At 36.6% G+C, this 19,392-nt stretch overlaps 1 protein-coding gene across 4 annotated transcripts in view; it reads left to right on the top strand.

The window, feature by feature from the left end:
• The window catches only part of LOC141440855 (cytochrome b5 reductase 4), a 72,888-nt gene that overhangs the window by 29,823 nt on the left and 23,673 nt on the right, over positions 1-19,392 (top strand). Inside the window, exon 1 of one of the 4 annotated variants that reach the window (XM_074105427.1) lies at positions 2,892-3,339. The exons of the other annotated variants lie outside the window; for them this stretch is intronic. Within the exon in view, the coding sequence (XP_073961528.1) occupies positions 3,210-3,339 (130 nt within the window). The 5' untranslated portion in view covers positions 2,892-3,209. Of the gene's footprint in view, positions 1-2,891; positions 3,340-19,392 lie in introns of those variants that run through there. 4 annotated transcript variants of the gene reach the window in all.

The raw sequence follows: 19,392 nt of genomic DNA, 5'->3' as shown, positions 1-19,392 counted from the left end.
TGACTCAGCATGACCCAGCAAGATGGATTGAAACCCATAGTATGTAGGTGAGGTAGACGACTATTGTTCCATTCCTGCTGGCTCGTGCTGAGGCACCGACTTCGAGCTAGTAGGTACCTAGAAAAATATTTTCAAGGGTTTTGTAGTCGGTTCCATTTTTCGTTATTTTTTTATTTTTTTGGAGTCGGTTTTACTTTTTATAGTTATCTATACTTTTTATATTTTTTACGTACACGAGCGCAGCGGTGATTGTATTTATCTCGAAATGATCTTTTATTTACCGAAATAAAACAAAACCACTACACCCGCTTCACTTTTCGTTTTTTAGGGCTTCGTACCTGAAGGGTAACAAACGGAATAAGGTTAATTTCGCTACAATGTCCGTCTGTCTGTCTGTCACAGTTCTACAACTCAGGAACTATAATAGATAGGCAGCTGAAATTTTTACATAATGCTATTACAACAAGAAAATTAAAAATTGTGGGGATTGCACACACTGCGTAAAATATGCTTAGAAGCTTCTATATAACACTGTTTTCTTATGTATACAGGTTTATTTTTTATTTTATAATTATTTATAGCATATACATCATACCTACATTTTGGCGTAATAATTTGTACGGAACCCTTGGCGTGCGAGTCCGATTTGCACTTGGCCGGTTTTATATCCTTTTTAGATGAGTATATATGTCGATAATCTGGCGTGCCCTCCTGTTATTGGAACTCTGAACTCTTATACATTATACGCGCACCCTTAACTTTTTATTGAACAATAAAATATTTATAGAGTATTTGACTTACGTTTCTAAAAATATCTTAGCTTTACAAACCAAACAACATTTAAGTTTAGTCGTTCCGGACAAACGAAGGCTTCTTTAGTGTCTATTTTTATAATTTGTGTACTATGCCCATTGCCTAGTTCTCTTTCTTTTACCTTAAAAGAATGAAGATCTTTAGTGAACAATTTCAGTCAAATGAGAATTCAGCAGACATTTTTGTCATTCTCTGACTGCGCAGAATTTTCCAAATATTTTCTTCGTTAAACAGAAGTACTCAATTTGCTTTAACGTTGATTGACGTTCCACGTGTCCAAATTAGCATAAGTAATTTTATTATTTGCTATCGCCTAAAATGATAGATTTATTTTCTTTGTACCTAATACTCCAAGTTAGCACAGTATTCGTTTTATATTAGGTAGGTATAACGTTAATTGAATATGTATGTAAGGGTTGGAGACCTGGGGACCTGTCACACGTATTTACCTATTTACATTCCTCATACTTCATACATACCACGATATGAATAATAATAATAATAAATTTATTTATTTCTCCACCACATAAGTATATAGACAACAGTAATAAAAAAAGTTTTAAACTAAGTTTGGGTACTGTCTTCGCCACACTAGTACACTATATGTAGGTATGTACCTACCTATAAGAAAACATGTAAGTACTTTTAATTTAATTACTGTTTACGTAGGTATTCCCTTGACTTGTCTAAAAATGTTTTGCCTAATTTCACTTTGTCTAACAACTTTTACTATAATGAATAGTTTGTCTAAAGTTAATTTGTATAATTTCATTATACATAATTTTTATTTTGTCGAATTTTCATTTTTACTAAGTGATCATTTGCATAACTCTTGTTTTTTCGAATATTATTTTATCGAAAATTCACTTTGTCGATTCTTATTTTAGCTAATCGTCATATAGTCGAATAACGTTTTAACTAACATTGGATTGTCTAATATTGAATTATCATAATATTTGTTTTGCTTACTAACGTTATGCCTAATTTTGGTACCTAAATGTTTATTATAAAAAAGGTTAATTAGGTAGGTTAAAATTGAAATTAATTATTCCATAATATTCTACAATTTTTTTATTTGGTTCAAGCAAATAACAATACTAAACATACAGGGAATAGGTACGACGACGAGCGAAGCGAGGAGGAGCGTTAGGTAAAACTGCGACCCTACAGTGCGCGAGCCGAGCGAGCGAAGCGAGCGTGCCGCGGCAGCGGCCGGCGAAGCGCCAGAACCGACTATGTTTTATAATACTTAACATTTTAGAATTAACTAACGTTATCATTCATTCGTCATCATGTTAGGCAAAATATAATTATGTCAGTCAAACATTATATCAAATGAGTTTATACAAAATGAAAATAAGGTAATATAAAATTAGGCGAAACAAAATTATGTACTTAAAGTAAGTTGTATGTAAACTCTAAAATGAAAATTAGGTAAAATGAAACATTAGGTTAAGTAATATTAGTTTATCTAACATTAGGCAAACTGAAAATAGGCAAAAAGTTGTTAGACAAAACAAGGTACAACCGTTTACGTATGTGGTGGAGAAATAAATAAATGTATTATTATTATTATTATTCATATCGTGGTATGAGGAGTGTAAATTGAACATTTTTTTTAGATGTTATTGATTAAGGGGTGGTAGCTATCTCTCAACGAATCGCCATCGCCATTCAACGAGGGAATGCTGCGCAGCCTTTTGCTTTTGGGCGCCATGGCACTTGGGCCTTTTTAGATTTAATTTAGTCGGTATTAAGCTATTAAGTTAGATATTTAGTTTATACAAAAATTACGTTTTATTAATGGTTATTTTTTCTTAGTACTTATTGATAAATCTACCTCAAAAAGTATCTCAAAACAAAGCATTCCCTTGTTTATTTCCACTAATCAAAACGGGGCAATTTGGACGGGAAAATAAAACAATATAAAAAGGCAGATACACCAGAAAATGATGACCATTAGAAGATATAAATTGTTGAGTATTTGTCCCATAAAGAAGGAAAATAACAAGACAGCTTAAAGATACATGACATTGAAAATAGAAAACCCTCATCAGTCAACCGCAGTTGAGCGCAGAGCGCGGCGGCGGGCGGCCGCTCCACCCGGAGTCGCCATGACGCCTCCGCTAACGACAAGTTTCCGTAATGACGTGAATTTAAAGTGGTGCCTCTCAAGATTTTATATTCATGCCGTACACTTCAATCGGCTTTAATAAATTCATACGCCGGCTTCAACATTTTAACTGCAGAGGGTATAAAAGTTTTTGCCCGAGCACGCCAAAAAATTTCCCCGAACATTTTCATGTCGTGATAATGATACAAATTGAAACTCCTAAATGTCAAAACATTCCAATGTTTATTTTTGTGCTTTTAAAAAAACATGAAACATAGTATTCATGTCGTGTTTTTTTAATTTGAGAAAAAATGAGCAGTGTCAGTTAAGTGAGGATTCGAGCGAGATGCCTTGCTGCGGCTGCTGGTGGAACGGTCGGCAGAGGCACCGGCCGCCCGAACCTGACACAGAAGGTTATCTATTATTACCTCTCTTATTTGTATGCAGACCATTTTCCACCCAAAATATCCCCTTCTAAATTTCAAATCGGGAAAAGTAAAGACAGTAAAGTTGGCCAAGTTAACCTATACAAATTTAATTCAGTAAGTAAATAGACTTAGGTCGTTCGTTGCCCACAATTTGTAAAGCCCGATACAGTTCTGAATATCCGAATATTTCAGGCGATTGGTCCATGATTTCCGTTAATTACTTTGACTTGTCGACAATACCGGTTTAATCTGAACAAAATTCGGCGAAAGAGTGGCTTTCGTTAATTAATTAAACTTGTTGTCGGAGCGAAATTGCTTTTTCAGTACAATTTACAAAAAACGCTCCCTCGACGCCTAAATAAATTGCTAATTCTTTTTTTTTTCTTCACTGATGGGGCGAGACCGGGACGCATTTCATCGGCAGCTTTACAAGTAACTTTGATGATTAACTACTACTGATAATGGCGTAATTGTATCAGAAATGTTATTAACAAGATAATTATCTTTGAAGCTTCGTGTAATAGAAGCTTATATTCTTAAGTCAAGTTTGATATTTTAGTTTGATTTGACTACACATACGAAAATGATTTTAGTTGATTGATTATATTATTCGCTGTAATGAGACTGGGCAAGCCACGTCAGCCGTATGGAACCCAATAGGTGGGCTAAAATAGCCACAGACTGGATACCACAAAACGGACTTCGGCGGCGTGGCAGGCCCAGGCGTCGATGGCGGGATGATCTGGACGTCTTTCTTTGCAGCTGGTCAGAGATCGCCCAAGACGTGGTAGAGTGGAGGACATGGGGGGAGGCCTTTGCCCAGCAGTGGGACACCTCTACAGGCTTCTAAATAATAATAATCAATAGATATAAAATTGGAAGCCTCAATCTTCGTAGTGTATTTTACGTAGGCTACATACGCGAGTGACACTTGTTACATTTTATTCCGTTTCCTTTCATGGTAGGTAAGTCCCCGCAGGATCCCAACTAGAAATACTATACATTTATCTACCACAGAAAACTGCGTGTATGATAGGTACTATAATAACTAACCTTAATACACTTAAGAGACCTCAAAGTAATCTCACGTCATGTTTCCAATCGTACGCATCAGACCCACTTCACTAAATGAGATGTCATTTCATTACTTAAATAAAACATCAATGTAAAATTTATCCTGATCTAGATTTGGCAACAGGATAACGTGAACGATTTCTACTCCTTCTTAGACTTGATGTAGCGTCCTCGTTTCTTGCATTCTAATGACGTTAGTTATTGTATGTTAATGAGTTTCCAACGAGCCGATGATGGAATCATTGGAACAATCAATTGATTCTTGATGAATATACTCAGTTAAAAAACCGGCCAAGAGCGTGTCGGACACGCCCAGGATAGGGTTGCCTAGCCATTACGAAAAAATCAAGTTATATTTTTCTAAGGATTTCGTTTATTGTGTTACGGAGTCTTCCAGGTTTAGGTTTGTTTTATTATACCTTAGGCTGCTATTTACTCTTAAACTACTAATAATTCTCAAGCAATCTTAGCCGCTATAATTTTCCTAATTTTCCTTGTATATTTGACATATTCTGAATTTTTTTTTAAATTTCCACCCAACAGTTTAGATTTTAGAGGGGGGTAGACAGAATCGGGAATTTGAAAAGTACTTACTACTGGTGTGGAATCACTGTTATAATTTTGAGTTTTTCAAACAAGCTTTCCGATTTATTCACATACTTAAATCTAAACTGATCTATCTTAATAAATATATGTATGTATGTAGATATGTAAACTTTTTATTTACAAAAAAAACCGGCCAAGAGCATGTCGGACACGTCCAAAATAGGGTTCCGTAGCCATTACGAAAAAAATAAGTAATATTTTTCTAAGGATTTCGTATTTTATACGGAATCTTCCAAGTTTAGGTATATTTTATACCTTAGGCTGCTATTTACTCATAAACTACTAATAATTCTTAAGCAAACTTAGCCGTTATAGTTTTCCTTGAAGTTGAATATTTCGCAAACAAATCACTGAATCGAAAAATCGTCTTACCAAACCCCTAATGGTTAAAAGACCAATCCAACGATACCCCACACTATAGGGTTGGATGGATGAGAAAAAAAAAACACCCCCACTTTACGTCTATGGCACGTCGTACCCTAAAAAAATTTATTTTTTATTTTTTATTGTACCATTTTGTGGGCATAAATTTACATACATATCCGTACAAAATTACAGCTTTCTAGCATTGATAGTCCCTGAGCAAAGCCGCGGACGGACGGACAGACAGACAGACAGACATGGCGAAACTATAAGGGTTCCGTTTTTGCCATTTTGGCTCCGGAACCCTTATAGAGAAAGAAACAATTAACAAACTCGATTGCGTGATAGGAATTAACTTAATTAATCTAGTTATTTCTGGAAATACTCAAATGCCAAGTGCGAGTTCCGTGGAGAGGGTTCCGTACTGCCAGTCAAAATGTTTTCCTTTATTTTTTTATAAATATTTTTACGGTGCTTTTTAAATTAATACAAAATATCACATTTGATATCCTCACAGTAAGATGCGAGTTAACTACTACTAGCGCTATCTTGTGGTGTTTTAGTAAATTATTTTCCGTAAGTGAACGTATATTGAGTTTACCACTTTTTTTTATTCGACTGGATGGCAAACGAACAAGTGGGTCTCCTGATGGTAAGAGATCACCATTGCCCATTAACATCTGCAACACCAGGGGTATTGCCAACCTAGAGGCCCAAGATGGCATACCTCAAGTGCCAGTAATTTCACCGGCTGTCTTACTCTCCACACCGAAACACAACAGTGCAAGCACTGCTGCTTCACGGCAGGATTAGCGAGCAAGACTTTATTTTCAATTGATCATGCTTGTTATATTTGTCGTATGGTTTTTATAACTTTATTTGATAAATATAGACTATTTTAAGAAACTAATTTCAGTATTTTTGTTTTTCATTAATCTACATTAAAAAAAAAAATTGCTGACGTGACGTCATTAAATGCATAATGGATAATGTAGTCTTCGCCTGCACAAAAAAAAATACGGTAAAATCTATGGTAAAGTCATAGAGGTAGGAGCGTACAATAGAGTGCACCTAGCTAAATGCCAAGCGTACCCGATTATTGCTATTATTACTTTTGTGTATAAACAGCCTACAGGCAACAGAAATTGACCAATAGGCTGTGGTGCATTTGGCGCCTATTCGCAAGTTTAGAATGAACTGACACAATTCGAAATAGTTATATGCTAGTAGAATAGGTTTTCTTAATATGCAAAATACTAATAATAAGCACACATACAAAAATTGAAGTTTGACATTTGACCAAAAAACGTACATCCTTGAAATCGAATGTCGCTTTTGCAGTATAGTTGACTTTTTTTAACAAATGGCATTAGTTACATGATCGAGGAGTACAACCATATATGGTTGACTTCAGTCATATTTGAGCGTGGTCTATTCGTCTCCTTTGTCTAAGTACAAAACTAAACGACACGTCAAGTTTGAGTTTGTGTTTGATATAGACTAGACACATTCATGTCGAGGATTCGCGCTGTCATCGTTCATCCACCATCACCTCTCATATTTCGTTTTCTAGATTTTTTTTACCGTACAACGGCAAAAACTACTAGACACTGGCAAAATTGTCCTCCGATGGACAGAGCCATATTTTTTTAAAGAAACAACAACAACACATTCATGTCAAATTACAGCTTCCTAGTACTAACGGTCTCGAGCTTACCCGCGGACAGACAGACGGACAGACATGGTGAAACTATAAGGGTTCCTAGTTGACTACGGAACCCTAAAAAGTAAGATGGTTAATTGTATCAGAGGCCTAACATTTCTGACACTCGCGATCGTAATAAAATGACAGTTTTTGTATGCGAAATCTGTCATTTGATTGCGATCGCGAGCGACAGAAACGTTAGTTACGCAATACGGCACAACATGGTATGACTGAGCTTTGTATAATCAATCGGCAATGTCTTATAATTGGCAAGCTTCGTACCCCAGTCGCTTCCTTTCCCTCGAGGATTGCTCGTGAGTTCAGCTTCCGGATGGCTTGTGATGTTTACTTAGGTATTCTCTATGATCTTTTGTAACTAAGCACATATTTGTAGATAAAGATCTGCTTGTAGATATTAAGGCACCTTCTAGTCTATGCTTTCAGGCGCATTAAATTCAATGTGGGACTATCTCAATACAATGGATTACTAATGTATGGGCAAAAAACTTTTCCCAAAGTATCACATCCCAAAATATTTTGCTCAAATTATCATTTGGCAAACAACTTATCGCAATTTTAAAGTTAGTATTTTTTTTGGCAAATTATTCTTTCTTAAATAATTACTTAGTCATGTTTCATATTACCAAGTATTATTTAGTCAAATGTACCGTTTGGCATAAAGTACTCTTCCCAAAATAATGCATGGCATAATAACCTACCTTTCTGGAAGCAGTTCGTTTCTGTGGGGACGCAGTTCTAACCTACTTTTCTGGTAGCAGTTGGTTAGTGTGCGAAACATTTTTTTTGGAATTTGCTTAATAAACGTTTGTCATAGTAAAACTTGACAATTAAAAATTGGGCCAAATCATAATTTGACCAAATGAAGAAAATGCGAAATGTAAATATGCTAAAGATTCGTTTGGGAAATGAAACTACTGCGATAAGTTTTTTGGGAAGTGAAATTTGGCGTAAAATATTTTGCCTAAAGGGCAGTAGGTACACCCAATACAATACAATGACTCTTTATTAAAAACCATTTATAGTACCTACCTATGTCATACCTGCAGAAAACAGAGGTACATAAAGAAAAAATCCCATTACCACCATTTGCCATTCCTAGCACGATGACTTGAATATTTTTGTGTTAGTCAAATTTTTCTTTTGCAAGGAAAAATTATTGACGCTACTTTCTCACGAATCTAATAGCTATGTGCGTTTCCTCGTATCCGGAATATATCCCCTGGCAAATAATATTTGGGAAGTTATTGTAGGTACAGTCAGCATCATAAGTATCGGATCACTTTTTTACTTTGTCGTATTAGCACATTTGTCAATGCACCTATGGTGTTAAGTACGATGGTGTAAGTAAAACGACAAAATACAAAAGTTTGCAGCAACTTTTGATGCTGACCGTACTCCTAGGAGTGATATTTTCAGATATATGTACCTATTCGGAAGTATATCTAACTTCCTAATGCATTGATTATAATTATTCAAACGCGTATTAATCTTGTCTATAACCGAAAGGTTTCATATTTTGGACGGTAACGCGCAGTTTAGAGCCGTTGGTAGCTGTTTGTAAAGATACATTTTACGAATCTATGTAGCTCTATTATACCTATTAATGGTTATCATGTAGGATCTGCAGGAAAACCAACTATGTTTTGCATTTTAGGCAACCTATTTCACACGTGTTTTTGACACTGCTTTGTCCTTTTATGTTTTTCTAAATATGCCCTAAGACTTTTTCTCAAACAATGATTGAAGCTGAATGTAGCTTGTTTTATACAAAAAGCAAACAATCGTGAATGCTTACTCATTCCCCGTCTAAGTTTCTTTGAAGGCTGTCTTATTAAAATACTTTTGACAGGCATGGAACTGGGGCACCTAGTGTAACGCAAGTATAAACAAACAAGCCTGTGGCGGGCGCCAAGTTTCCTGGAGCCAAAATAACGACGTCTTGTTTAGTCAAATACCATCCCCATTCACTCTCAGCTCAGGCTATCCTATTATTCACAAGCAATTATATTATTACTACAGTTAATAATTCTGGTCACCCGTATCAATCAAATATGAAATACTATAAGCCTCGAACGCCAGAACGCTGTAGCTTCGCATTTATAAGGGTATTTCATAATGGAACCTCTGGGGATTACAGCATACGACCCAAAGTAACCCGGTCGAACTGGGACCAAAAAAAGTAGTGTTACGAATTCTCTTTCTCTTGTTAGATGGACCTCAATTCGCTTTATAATTACAATTAGAAAGAAACATAATCACACGAACTTATAGTATTTATATTTTTAATACCGACTACTACTTTTTTGAAGCCATGATATCTCAGTGGTTTGACCCAGGGCGTCTCAAGCAGAGGATCGAGAGTTCTGGGCTAGCACCTCTTAATTTTTCGGAATTCATGTGCGAAATCACATTTGAAATTTACCACGACCTATATAAAATATAAACATCGTGCGTACACCTGCACACACCTGCGAAGCAATTCAATAGTGTGTGTGAACTTCCCAATCCGCGCTGGGCCCACGTGGGAACTACAGCTCAAGCCCTCTCATTCTGGAAAAGGCCTGTGTCTAGCTGATGCTTTTAAGTAGACAATCATAAATTAGCGTGTTTGTATTCTCCGTATTTATTTAGTAAGTCTCATTTAGATGTGTTCTACAAACCAGTTGTTTCGTTTGTTCTACGAGGCTGACTGATTTACTTAATTACACACCCATTCGACATCCCTCGGGATTGAGAAGGGCGGGGAACGGGCCCCGTCATATCTGTCAAGTTGAAAACATCGAGGAATACGTTGCTCTGCCGTTTAAAATAAATCATTATAATCTATTTTCGCTGAGATCGATTTGACCTATTACGACCCAAGACTGCCATTAAGAATCCATGAACTCTGGCATATTCACAAAGCATGCTAAAAAGACTTAACTTTTATAAAGCAAAGTAACTCATCGACGTTATCGCTTATCCTTTTAACCCTCCTACAAATCGTGCTATGAATAAAGTTTCGCTAAAACTCATTTAGTCAGTTACGATTGCGACCTGAATTCGACTGCAGTGAAAAGCGCAACAAACCTTATTCAGTATGCACATATTTTCAGTCGTGCATCTCCTAGTTTCTGGGCTTATCTTTTGCAGACTTCAAAGCTCGCCACCACTTTGACAATTTGCGTTTCATGAATAACGCGAATCCCGGGGGAGGCACAGATAGACTAAAAACGAGAAAATTACATGACGTCCTTCTGATCTCTCGAGCTTGAGTCAAAGCGGAAATTGTAAGCTTACATAGGTGCCTCTGCTTTGTATAAAATGCGTCAAAAGTAAATTTGAATGTTAGTATAAATAGCTAGCTATCTTAGTCCCGATATTAGAGTAATTTCTCAGGTTCGAACTGACATTTTCCAGGAATCTCACTCAATCCAATTATACAACCGCGCCGAAGTTTAGCCACACGTTCAACGTTATGTTTAGTACCTATAAGTACGCTTTAATACTCTACAGTCATGGAAAATCTGAGAGTCTTCTGTCGATAGGGATCAGCCCGATTTCGAGGGCACGTGGCTCCGTGTTTGCTCTAGATCGTCTTGTTGTTAAATCCTTATCGAGGATGGAAAGTATCTCAAACAGTTCCTACAAAGAAACACTCGTGTTAAACTTTATTAATTTAAGAGGGATTTCAAGAACCAAGCTGTTCACATAAATTTGTCGTGGAGTTAAAAAGCTGTGTTTTTATAGATTTAATCCCGATGCAGTTTTTTTTTTTATAGAACCAGCTAACAATTAGGTATGTATGCTCTTAATACAATTCCATTGTATTTTAGATGTACACTATGAAGCCACATTTATGAAGCTTATACTGTTTTAGATAAATATGTAATAAGATGTACGTGGTGCTCGTTATATAATTATTATTCTTGCCACATTCATTATTCCAAATACCAATACAGCAAACTGGTGGTACTATACAACACGTAAAAATCTACCTACATAAGCATGTACATTTTTCCAAGTAGTATTGTACATACAAATGACTCGAATAAACAAGAAACTAACAAGGAAAGTCCCTCTTCTGATGCCTCGCTTTTCTATACAAGAGTATACAATACATTATGTTAGTTTTCGTATCGTAACGTCTCGGTTTCATTTTCAAAACTTTCCTGCGAAGCTTCGACCTTCATAGATTGGAGAGGGGTTGGAACTTGGAACCGGAATAGGTTTGTGATATTTAAGAAGTTCTGCTATTTCAATTTAATACTTATCTTATGTCACGACGTCGTTTCTTGCAACCGTAATAGGCCATTAAGCGGCTATCGTAACGAGAGATCTTTGTTTCAGTGCGCTCTTAAAACAAGAAACACTTACTGAGGCGCAAAGGAAAGTTACCATAGAAACGTTTTTATTCGTGTTGACTTGCTTCCAGAATAAATAAATCTATTACCCGATTTTTACGCAGGGAAATCATATGTCATCGTTCATCCACCATTAACTCTCATATTTCGTTTTATAGATTTTTTTTACGGTACAACGGCAAAACCTACTAGATACTGGCAAAATTGTCCTACAATGGACCTCTGATTTGGTTTTTTAGAAAAATACGGCTCTATTTTTCTAAAAAAACAACCAACCAAATCTATTACCCTACTGGTATCGCAAAGATATTTTAAGTATTATAATAAGTAGATGATATTGCAGTTTATTGAACGTATCTTCGCTATCAATAAACTTTGATATGACTCGACAACCCCTCTATCCATTTTCGATTATGAATTATATCTACAATATCGATTTTATCCAGCATTTCTCGAAATAGGTCGCTGTGAGCTATTGAACAAGCTCGCACATGTTGTTGCTGTTGGCTGTCGTAGATTGAGGATTCGTGTTCAATGTGACGGCATGACTTGAATCGGCTTTTATCGAAGTAAAAATGTAGTATGGGTTTGGAGAGTATTAAAGAATATCAAAACGGCTTTACCCTCGATCGATTTATCAACGATGTTATATCTGACACCTTGTGCGTGACTTTCCTTACAGCTCTGAGCTGACAAGCAAATGTATGTACATAATTATAATTAAACATTAGATTATTAATTCGATGTACAGTCGAGTTCATAAGCTTGGGAGCACAAATTTGATCAAAAATATCTGAACACGCTTCTACACCGTTAACAATGGTGTCGTGTTCAGATATTTTTAATCAACTATTTGCTCACAAGTTTATGAACTCGACAGTACCTATATCAATGTATGTAAGTACTTTGAATATAGGTACATTTTAACAGGCTACATACAAACTTGCAAACAGAAGCTATAAAAGCACTCACTGCGTCATGCTTGCTGGTGTTGTCGGCAACGTTTTCATTTCATTCACATAAAAGATAAATTTATTGCTGTTTATGGGGATTGAGCATGAACAGTCTGAACAAAGAAAGGCGGAAAATATGGCGCGTAAGAGTCGGTGGATTACTATCGGTTTATCTTTTGTGATTTATTTGATACATTTTCGCTGGATTATGTTTTTTCAGCAAACGCGCTAGGAAAGCAATTTATAAAAAGCTTATTCTTGTCTATTTTGCCAGGTCGTGCTATAAGTGTTATACGATCTCCGGTTCTAAATAGTGTTTCAGGTAGGTGTCCCATAGAGGTACTACTTAGGTTGTTAAAATATCTCTCCAGTAGTTTATATCTGTATTTATCCTTCATCCGTGTTTCCAGATCGCAAAAACAGATAATATAGGTACTTCAACGATTTTGTTGAAACGCATTTTTCTGAGTTTTCACGCACAACGCACATCGTCTTTTACGAACAAAGCATGTGGCTACCCTGTAGTGGGCGATACGCAGAGAACTAGAGAAGCATATTAAGTAATACCATAATTGAAGGAATATAATGAAGCCTACCTACAGTTAAATGTTACTCGACTTAGATAATTAATTTGATACTCTTAAAGCCCTGCCACTCTCCAGTCACGTAATTACAAATAGGCTCGACCTTAAAAATGCTGGGTTCCTGTCCTTCTTGGACAGGTAAAATATTTTTGAAGTGTAATCAATGGCCAAACAAAATTTTTAAATAGAGATAATTTTGTCAAATAAGCCTGATATACATACAATTTTCCGAGAGACGTTAATAGAGGTCAATTGGGGAATTTCCACTGGAATCTCGCAATCCAAAAGTTTTCGGTTAGGGCCCGCAGAGGCTTTAAACCGGGCCCGAAAATATTTTGGGACTTGTTTTCGAAGCAACTAAAATGCCTACTTTTACAAAGTTATCCCACCAATTTATACGAATTTTAACGTATAATAACGTTTTACTACCAAAATTACAATAATAAGTACTTACAAAGCACCTAACGTAAGTCCTACTATCGAAAATACAAACTGAGACATGGATGCACAGAAAAACCATAAAAAGAGACCAGCACTGGGAATCGAACCCAGGTCCTCAGCAATCCGTGCTATATGATGATGTTTTCTATATACTTATAGAGGTACAAAATATCAAACCCAGCCTAATTCGTTTACACTATTTCTAATGCTAAAATAACGAAGTACTTATAAATGACTAGCTGTGACTTAATATAGGCAGACGGGCAGTCATGCAGACAGACGGACAGAACAAAACCATTTACAGCTACTTAAAGTAAGGTTCCATTTTGCCACTTTGGCTACAGATGGTCTACTACGAAACTCTCAAATCGAAGTTCCTATCGCACCGTCCCTTTCACTCGCGTATTAAATGACAAGCGTCAGCGGGACGGCCACATACGAAGTTCGAGTTTTGCATTTCGTGGTATAGTATGGTAGAGGGCCTGATCTCTTAAAATCCGTGGTATTGATCTCAGCGTCATAAAAAGCAAGAAACGTTTGGATTATAAAGTTAGTAAAAGTGATCATACTTCAATTAATCAAATTAGTTGAACGAAAAAAAAAACAACAAAAAAATTATACTGAAACATTTGAAACTCAACCCCTAGCACATCAGCTTAAGTTTTGACTAATTTATTTTGCTGAATGTTCATTAAAAGAGGTCTAACCAACAGGCACGATAATTATTATTATATATCAGAGTCTTCCATCACGGCTTTCAGTAAACACTCCGCCGCATGTATTTAATGAGGGCTATCGTTTTTTGTCTCACTAGATGGCGCACTGTTGCGTGAGTTTTTTAAGTATGGCTTTCAAAGTCTGTTATTACGGGCGTGAAAACAAAGTTTAGATTAAAATCATATTTAATACACCATAAAACCGTACCATAAAAATATCGAGCATGCCACAGTGTTGCATAGTCCCCGTTTTGTTCGGAAAAAAAGGAGGACAAAGGTTTCCGAAAGACAAAACTGTCTCAAATCACAGACATTCATTGCCCTGGAACGCATATTTGCCATAATTAATTTCAGATATTGCAAAATATTCACAAAATTATTCTAATTATAAATAAACCCGCGTAGCTCACCCAAAAACTATGAGATTTGACATTTCGGAGACCTCACGCTACACTAGCGCCTCTAGCGGCTAAATTCATTCGCGATAGCCCTCATTGCGTGTCCCTTCGTTAAGTACGTGGTTCAATTTAGTTAGATAGGTAGGCACTTAACTAAATTGAGCTGTTTATTTTGTGGACATATGGTTACCTAGTTTATGAGGGAGGTAGATAACATTATCAAATGGTGATATATTTAATGTAAGAACGTCTTTCTAAATTACGTTGCCGTGCCTGATTTAGGGATCTATAGATCTGGGATTAATAGGTACTGACTTAAAATAGTCCACCCTTTACTTCGCTTACCGTACACGCACACACACACACATCCTAGACTTGAGCCTTGTTAGCCTAAATAGTAGATCAGGCTCTGGCACTGATTTTATTATGTCGGAAAAATTCTCAAATTTCCATGAAGTTAACTAATGACTTTTCGGAACTCAGTATTTGGTACTATTTGGTTATTCAAAGAATTCTAAACTTTTATATTCATAGCAAAAATAAGTTTAGGTAGGTATGTTAAAAATGTCATTTTAACACAAGCTTTCTTTGCTTTGCTTTTCTTAGCTTTGCTTGGAAAAACCGCATTTAAATCGGTCCACCCGTTTAAGAGCTACGATGCCATAGACAGACAGACCTCTTTTTGCGTCGGGGGTTAAAAAATAAATAAACAAATAGGGCAAGCTAAATAAAAGCTTGTAATAAATAAAATCATTCTTAAATGTTTTGCTGAAACAATTTTATAAATAGATTCGTAATTGTATTTACGCCACAATCCCCTGTGGAATCATACCCTTCAAGCGTATACAATGGCTTTACGTTCGTCAAACAAATCAATTATTTATCCAGCGTTCACCAAACCAATTTGCATTAGAAACGAGAAGTTCCATTGTCCTTGTTTAACCTCTGAGCCGCAGAACCTGCGGGCTGCAATTAAAGTTACTATACGGAGTTGTCAGTGAAATTCAGTGTTCTATTAATTTTAACACTGAACGTGACCAAGTGACTTTTCACTGGTGACTTTTCGGAAATTTCAGGCCAGTGGTTTCAAGCCATTTTGCTGCGTCATTACGTATTCTGTTGATTGATACTTTGAAAACTGTCTTTGTAATGTTTATTGTATGTTTTGAACATTGAAATTCCGTCAAAATAACTGGCTAACATTTTTTGACGTTAAGTAGCACGTGATACGCTTTGTGTAAACGTGCGTTTGCGAGATGTGACGGCTTTTAGAATGCGAGTTGAAACGTAAATAAAATGATAACAGCAACAAACTACAAGCGTTTGTACAGCTACGTGCTGTTAGAGACATTGTTTATTTATTGTTTTGTTTTTATAAATAAATATCACGGGACAATTCACACCAATTGACCTAGTCCCAAAGTAAGCTTAGCAAAGCTTGTGTTATAGGTACTAAGCAACGGATAAATATAATTATATAGATAGATACATACTTAAATACATATTAAACGCATAAATAATAAAATTGTTTATTATTTCGTACAAAAAAATCGGCCAATTACGTATCGGGCCACGCACAGTGTAGGGATATAGTACTTACTTGTTAACTTGTAAGGTAGAAACACACTGACGGTGGAGGCGGAGCGGTGCGGCGCGGCGTGGAGGCGATACCGGTTGTAATATTCGAGCTAACATGAAAGAGGCCACAAGCTGTATTCTACTTAGCTAAACGATTTTCCTTTCAAATTCAATTCAATCAGGCTGAACCGATTTTGATAAAACATGTCTAAGAACCATCGCATCATGTTTAAGCAAATAACATATTTTTATCTTTATCGCTAGAAAACCTGCTTTCAAATAAAAAAAAACTGCATTCAAATCGGTCCACCCGTTTAAGAGCTACGGTGCCACAGACAGACACACAGACACACATAGCGGTCAAACTTATAACACCCCTCTTTTTGCGTCGGGATTAGTAAAATGATTTTGACAAATCATAAAACTTGCAATATTTTGAAAGATCTGTCCAATGACTCCCCGCTTTGTGTATACCAATAAAAAATAACGTTTCAAAATTTTAATCTATCGTTTTGTCTCCGTGATATCTATTCCAAATTACAGCTTTAAGACCACCAAGAGTCCCACTAGTTTACGAACAGTCTCTAAGCTGGATAAGGGTAAAAATTGAGCCTTTCGAATACAAAATCTATATAAAAAGATCTGACTGTTTAAGTATTATCAATTATATATGTCTGAATACAAAGGTGATAATAAATGAACATAGAAGTCCTGTTAAAACTTATATATATCCTACTTAGACTGCTATATTGAAGCATAAGAATAATGTTTTTATTTATTCTTATTATTGAAGCTCTGTTGTAGGTACGTACAGTGTTATTTTATTGTAAAAGAAGTTCAAGTTTATATCGTTTCGACGCTGCATACATGCAGCTTACAGGATTTGTGTTTTAAATAAAGTGGGGTTAGTGGTTTCGCAGTTTGAGCACGAAGCGAGTCGGGGTGGTTTGGTTACACCCCCTAAGAGCAAATATTCGCTTTCATGTAGATATATGCTGACATTTGGGATTGCAGCTGTTTACGTGTATATCGTTTGTTCATATTACGAGTTGAAACTGTTGCTCGTACTCGTATAATTTTATGGAAATGACCTAAATCCTTATTAATACAAGAGTTACAAGTTTAGTTCAAGTCTCGGTCTCTATGTATATAAATTTCAAAGTACCTACCCTACCCAGCTTCGCTCAGTGTCAAACTCCCGGCAATGCTTGAAGTTTGTGCTAAGTTTGTTAATTTCTCGGCCATTTTCAGAGTAAAAATGTTATAATGTTTTATAACTAAAAAAATACAAACACCTAATAAGGACATGTTGTTTATAAATCTTTGAAAAGGTTAAGCAGATAATAAAGATTCTAAGGATTATGCTCCATTACAGACGTAATAAATAATATGTCATCCTCAAATGCCTGGATGGCTCGACAATCAGGTTTTTATTGTTTCCGATATTGGAAACGTTCGATTTTGCGTTTTGGGTGGGACAATGGAAGCAATTTGTTACGTCAATCACTCTTTTTTTGTCCGCGTAGCACAAAGTAGCTCAGGCTAATGGCATGTAATGACATCGCCTTCCGATTATATAAAAGCAAATTTTGCGTGGAACCTTATCAGCTTTAAGAGATACGTTAGATCCGCCTGTTCATTTCATTTAGAAATAAATGTGCTTCCAAAAAAAGTATACTTTGTGTGATCAGGCTATACTTAGGCATTATAATTTTAAAACGCTGTATCTGTATACTTTGCTATCATGTCACTTGAACTAATTGGAATTTGGAATGCGTTACTTAAACAGTTAAATATTATTGGTATTTGTTACCCGTGTGGTGTCGGGTTAGAATTACACCTCTCCATTTCTTCCGTGGATGTCGTAAGAGGCGACTGAGGATATAGGTTAAGGTATACCGTAGGCGACAGGCTAGCAACCTGTCACTATTGTACCGTTGCGTTTTTGTCAAACTTGAAACCTAAAATTGCTAAAAGTGGCTCCGGAGCGGTAACGTTTCGTGTGCTCTGCCTACCCCATTCGGGAATACGGGCGTGATGTTTGTGTGTGTGTTTGTCAGCCTTAGGCATATGTTTTACATTACAAATAATTTTAGTTTAAATAGATACCTACGTAAGATTATTTGTTTTGACGTTAAACTATTATACTTGCCCTGTGTGCTGTATTAAATTCCCGTATATATGAAAACTGACGACGGCACTCTATGCGGTTTGTACACTAGGAATCGTAAACCTCCCTATTCTCATCCATACATAGAATGAATCTACCAACCAAAGATTATCCGTAATCCGTTTTGCAGATCAAATAATTTGCCCAGGATAATCCTTGATTCTACATAATGTGTTTACGACGTATCTATTGTGCATGTGCCTATACTCGTACTTGTACCTACAGTCAGCAATCCATCCACAACAGATTTACTTTTTGTATCCTTTTTATTGCGTTCCGTAAGAGTACTAATGTAGATAGTAAGGTTATGTCATTTACCTTACACATCAACATCATACCAGCCGTAGGACGTCCACTGTTGGACATAGGCCTCCCCCATAGACCTCCAGTGGCTGCGGTTGAAAGCAGCTTGCATCCACCGTGAACCCGTCGCTTTAACCACTTCCATCTCGTTGGTGGACGTCCTACGCTGCGCTTGCCGATCCGCGGTTTCCATTCGAGAACTTTTCGGCCCCAAATGCCATCCGTTCTCCGTGCCATATTGCCACTCTACGTATCTCCTCAATTCCTTTTACCTTACACGGTGCAAGTAATTTCATATTTGTTTGTGAACAATGTCCAGCCATGATCTGGCTTTGATAAGCGTGGGCTTCCCAGAGGAGATTGGTGCCAGCTCAATTATTTGTTTGTGGTCGCTCACGAACCTTTAGAATATGCACGAATGTGGTTGAAGCGAGTCACCGAAGTGCGAGTGTGGACCAGAGGCCGTATTGCCTAACGTTTCTGATGCTCGCGATCTTTTGAAGACGTCAATCACATTCCACGCTACTGTCCGCTCACCAAATACGATGGCAATCCAGCACACTTGCTCCACCTTACCTAATCTACGTACGACGTACCTAATCTAGTGGGTTCAAGGATTTTTGCATGAAGCGACTGTAGCAGTACATTTCCACTTGGGCCAAATATTGTTCCATTCATATTTAAACGTGAATAGATTTAATATTTCATCTTGACAAAACATCGCTGGATGGAGCGCTTGTTAGGTGTCCATCCGTCTGTCAATTAAAGCAAGCGAGCTAATCT

Source organism: Choristoneura fumiferana, chromosome 23 (assembly GCF_025370935.1).
Source record: "Choristoneura fumiferana chromosome 23, NRCan_CFum_1, whole genome shotgun sequence".
In the NCBI taxonomy this organism is placed as follows: Eukaryota; Metazoa; Arthropoda; class Insecta; order Lepidoptera; family Tortricidae; genus Choristoneura; species Choristoneura fumiferana.
Note: the sequence above shows the minus strand (reverse complement) of the source record. Positions and strands in the feature narration are given on the sequence as shown.